The 5,222-nt window shown below is 38.9% G+C and overlaps 1 protein-coding gene across 2 annotated transcripts in view; it reads left to right on the top strand.

The window, feature by feature from the left end:
* Nucleotides 1–5,222, top strand: part of rab35b (RAB35, member RAS oncogene family b) — a 16,413-nt gene that overhangs the window by 1,304 nt on the left and 9,887 nt on the right. For both annotated transcript variants that reach the window (XM_014014961.1, XM_014014962.1), the window contains exons 2-3: nucleotides 1,426–1,476; nucleotides 1,590–1,713. In XM_014014961.1, coding sequence (XP_013870415.1) covers nucleotides 1,426–1,476; nucleotides 1,590–1,713 — 175 coding nt within the window. The remainder of the gene's footprint in view (nucleotides 1–1,425; nucleotides 1,477–1,589; nucleotides 1,714–5,222) is intronic.

Raw genomic sequence — 5,222 nt, 5'->3', positions numbered from 1 at the left:
ATATATATATACAGGGCTGATTTTTGCTTTCACTGACAGCTCCAATCCTGGCACTAATACTCCATCAGCTGGCTATTCAAAGTGCTGAAGAAGGCGCACTGCCAGCCCTTTAGGTCTCTCACACACAGGCTTTAGTGTCCCCTCAGCCACAGCAGGACAGTTCAGAATATCTGGAGGACGATGTCCTGACCCTTCTGCAGACAGGACGAACATTTCCAGATGCTGACTTTTCTTGTTCAGCTTTCTCCCACCAGAAAGGTTTTGTTTTTGTTGAAGCCAATGTAACACTGTCCTGTCAAGTGTTTCATTACATGCATATATTGTTAAGGCTCAAGAAATGTCCTGCATCATTTATAATAACCCACTCTGACAGTGGAAGTGTGCTCAGTGATCATGTCAGTGTCATATGTGAGTTTGCTGGAGACAGAAAGTGATTTTTGGTTAGGCAGCTGGAAGGCGTGCACCCTTCCATCGGATGATGTCTGTTCTGCTTTGAAGATTTGCTGATTGTTTGAACAACAGTCTGTGGCATGGAGATCAAATGTTGATGAGAACAAAAGGCTGAGAACCAGAGGCCTAACTTCCAGTTGTCACCAGAATTGTTGAAGACAAAAAACTGATTTCCACCGAACAATTTCTCCTTCTTCATCTTTGTTTTCTGTTACTTAGTTTTGTTTTTGTTGACTTTGCTGTGTGACTTCTACCATCATTCTTCCACCTGTTTCTGCTTATCCTCCGCTCTAAACAACATCCAAATGAACCTGCAAGGTGTAACCCGACTTACATGAACTCACTTCAAGTAATGATATGTATTAATACTAGACCAAGTGTCCCCACCTTCTCTTATTGTTGGTGTCTGAAACCAGCAGGACCTGGTTTGCAGAAACTACCTTGTTGAATTTTTGGAACCAGAGTTTGAGCACCTGCTGCCCCACACATAATTATGGTGTTAAATAGATGTACAGATGATTAATGATGTGCAGGATCTTTCTTTTAATCATGAAATAAGTAATTACAGCAGCTAGGTTAAAAACTACATGAATCAAGAAGAGGGAATATCTGAAAATCATTTTTCCAAATGTTAAAGTCTGCTTTCTGTGTGTGTTTATGTGCAGGGATAAGGCTTAAAACTTGAACTGGGACCATTTTGTGTGGATCTGTAGGAGGTCCAGTGCTAAAATATGTCAATGATTTCACCTTCTGCAATGTGCCAAACTTTGTATTTCTGATGTGATGTATGAAACCAACATTTGACCCACAGTTGTGTTTCAGAGGCCCTGTAAAACCTCTGAGACCTGTGAGTTGTGTTTGAAAGCTTTAAGTTGGGTCACAGGTGCCACACAGGACATTTGTTCACACATATCAACTTTATATTTGTAAATTAGTTTTCTTCCAAACTTCATTCTCTGCTTGTTTGTTCCTCAGGAGTGGGGAAGAGCAGTCTCCTCTTACGATTCGCAGACAACACATTTTCAGGTGCGTGGTTCCACCTCGATTCTGACACGAGTTCAGGATTTCCCACAGTCAAGTTCCTGCTCTTTAACTCTTCTTCCTTTTTGTTGTTGGGGTATTTACGTGGCTGTTTACAGGTAGTTATATCACCACGATAGGCGTAGACTTTAAGATCCGGACGGTGGAGATCAACGGGGAGAAGGTGAAGCTACAGATCTGGGATACAGCGGGACAGGAACGCTTTCGCACCATCACCTCCACGTGAGTAGATCCATAGTCGCACTTCCACGCGTGTCGGTTGTTTAAGCTGAAACGTGAAGCGTCTCTGCGCAGCAGTCACATTGGATATTATACGAGGAATAAGTTTGCAGTTGATTAGAGTAAGTGTTTCACTATGAAGCTGGGTGGAATTCCCCACAGATTCTAATTACAGACATGAGAGGGAGGCTCCTGTTCGCATGTTGCAGCTCTACATGAAGGCTGCAGCTTGGTGGCAGTAGCCGCGATGTGCGTGTGTGTGTCACACTGCTGTCCTGTGCCCATATGTCCCTACACTCACTCTGTGGTCAGTGCCACAGACTCATAATCCTGAGGCTGCAGGTTTGAACCCATGTTGCATCAGGTCGGGCATCCAGCGTAAAACAATTACCAAGTCTTGGTTTGGTGACTAGGGCTGGGTAAAAAATTCGATTTTATCGATCTTGGATCGATTTCATTTAAATTTGGGAAAATCGATTCACAGGGCATGAGATCAATTCTTCCCCATGGCGTCTTGTATGCGCGTTTGAGGTGTGTTTCTATATTTTGTCACTCCTGGCTTGCCCTATATTTACATCCGGTTAAGGTTCAGTGCTAACATTAGCTTTTGATAACAGGTTGTCTGGATCAAAACAAAAGAAACTAAGGAATCTTTATTGTTACCAACCGACTCTCCACAGAACTTAAAGATAACAGAGACCATGGGGACTTTTGTTTGCAAAGATTTGTGCTCCGACGTGGGAGCGAAAACGAAGCGGGGTTTGACGAGCGGCTCGTTAGGAGCTCAAACCAAACTACAGTATGTAAACATCTGACTGAACTGTTCTCCATCAGCATGTTTAAACGTGTTAAAGACGACATTCTAACAAAATCATTTAGTTTTGTTATCAATATTATTATTTTTAAACTTTAAGGAACGTCTTAATGTAATCCACAGTGATGAAGTTTTGTAGTTGTTTTAATAAGTTATATGTATTAAAATAAGTTTTATTGAACATAACAGAAGTTAACAGAAACGTTACAAATGTACAGTTTTAAGATAAGATAAGATAAACCTTTATTGTCATTGTACAGAGCACAATGAAATTACAGTTCAGAACACCCATTCACAATTTTTCATACACTCAAAAGGAGTGGGCAGAAATATATTTATATTAGCCCACCTCCTCTCCTGCAACCTTATTCCCATCACTTCTTATTTATCAAAATAATTGTTAATTACTTTAAAATGAATGCATCCAACAACACTGTCACCTGCAATTCCTTTTTACTTTAAAACTTTTTATACTTGAGACAGTTTTCTTTCAAGATTAAACAGTTTCATTTAAAAGTTTGTCCTTTAAAACCTGTTGTTTATGTTGAAGAGAAAAAAATGGGGATATTAAATACAATATCAATATCAATAAACTTTTTCATTGAATGGAATCGATTCGTGATAATCGATTCTGAACGTAATGAATCTAAATTGAATCGATTTAGAGAATTGGTCATGACACCAGCCCTAGAGTGGTGACCCCTGCAGAGAGGAGCTGCCAAATAGAAAAACATTATGAACTTGGTGAATGTTTCTGCTCATAATACTCACAAAACTGCTCATTTTCAAAATGTACTTTTCTTTTGCCCTGACCGTAGTGCTGCACAGTGCCAATAAATGAAACCTAACTGTAGTTTACAGTTGGCAGCCATAATGATTAATGACAAATTTCAAACATGGTTCAAAAACAGATAGAATAAGACTAAAACATTATTTTTTAGGCCTTGTGGTACTGTGACTACAAGTTTAGAAAAAGCTGAGCCAAAATAACATTTGTATGAGAATCTTTGGGTTGTCCATACGACACTTTGAACTCCAGACTTCCTGCTTCAATAAGTATCAGCTGCAGTGTGTTCACAGTCAGCAGATGGATTTCCAGTGGTGTTTGTTTACTTTTTGTCTGATTAAATGTAAATGCTTTCTTTGATTTTTAGTTTTAACGGTCACCTTCTACTTTAGAGGTAAAAACAAAACATTCACTAACGTTGTGTTAAGCTGCAGTGTTTGCTGAAAGCTTTCTTTTTTTAACGTTTATTCGAAAAATTATCCTCTCAAAATGCAATTACAACAAAATACAGAACAAAAGAACGAATAGCGACRCTACATGTAACGCATTCAAAAACAATTTTCCAGCCAAACAAAATAAATATGTGTACGCTTTCCACAACGTTGTCACAGTAAAAATAAAATAAAATGTATTGGTATACCAAATGAAGACAGCTAATATTCATAACCAACCAAAGTGGTCATTGACAGGAGACCACACATCTGTGAACAGATTCAGTTTCAAATTAAGTTTTGCAGTATTTTTTTCTATTTTATAGACATTTTTTAAACCATTTTGCCATTGCAAAAGTGTGGAAGGCAGTGCCTGAAGCCAAGAGCATGTTATCATTTTCATCACCACCATAAAACAGATTTGGAGTGTCTTAACTTTATTTTTTCCCAGTCCACCCACTGGCATCAAACCCAAAATATTTAGGATCAAATGGCAAATTAAATTTGACCATGGTTTGAGTTTGCTGAAAGTTTTTTTCTTCAGTCTGTCACCCAGCAGTCTCACTCATCTGAAATATTGGCGGCTTTGATTCAGAATCCTCTGAGTTCAAGGCATCTATAAATAGATTTTGCTTTCCAGCCCTCGATGATACAGTAGCTGTAAAGTTGTTTGTAAAGTTTGTTTAGTTTCTGCTGTTGTTGATCTGTTGTATGTTGCTCTCAGTGCCAGCAGTTTTATTTCTTTTAATGAAAAAAATAGAAAATATACTTTATTGATCCATGAGAGAGAGCCAGTATGCATTATTACTTAACTATATTATTATTAAAATGACTTACTAAAAGAGCACAACTTATTACCAGTGCAGTTACATGGACAGGTGTTCACAAACCAAACAGCACTCTGTTATGACTAACATTTCTCTGCAAATAAATTAGCATATTTATTTTGACTGAAACAGATAGAGGTTGAACATAAAAGCTGTGAGCCTGGCTTAAGCCTGGTTCCTACTGCAAAAACTAAAGAGCATGTTTGAGTCATTGTAGCAGCAATGATCATAAATCGAGATGTTCCTGGAACAATAAAGTCCCGGGCAGTTTTGTTACCTCAGCCCCTGAGGAGTATGACTGTCGCAGTAAAACAGTGTCTCCAGTTGTTCTGCAGGAGTCCCTCCACCAAACAGGCTGATTGTTCTCTGGGCTGAAGTGGAGTGGTGTGGTGCCTTATTAGGTCGTTTATTTTTTATGTGATAAGACGGATCATGGACCCTGACCTGCTCAGACCACTCGGGCAGAATAACCTGAGGTGTGGGTGGGGGGGTTTCATGTATGAGGTGTGTGGCAGCTTTCAGCCTGGAGGCCACTGAAATCATAACATAAAATACATTTCCTAGTTTATTCTCATTTTTATTTCCTAAAGTCACATTATGTTCTTTTTTCTAGGATGCTAGAGGAACAACTATTGTAAATATTACAACTAAAC

This window comes from Austrofundulus limnaeus, unplaced genomic scaffold (assembly GCF_001266775.1).
Source record: "Austrofundulus limnaeus strain Quisiro unplaced genomic scaffold, Austrofundulus_limnaeus-1.0 Scaffold120, whole genome shotgun sequence".
Lineage (NCBI taxonomy): Eukaryota > Metazoa > Chordata > Actinopteri > Cyprinodontiformes > Rivulidae > Austrofundulus > Austrofundulus limnaeus.
The sequence above is the reverse complement of the archived record's forward strand: the minus strand, read 5'-3'. Positions and strand labels throughout refer to the sequence as shown.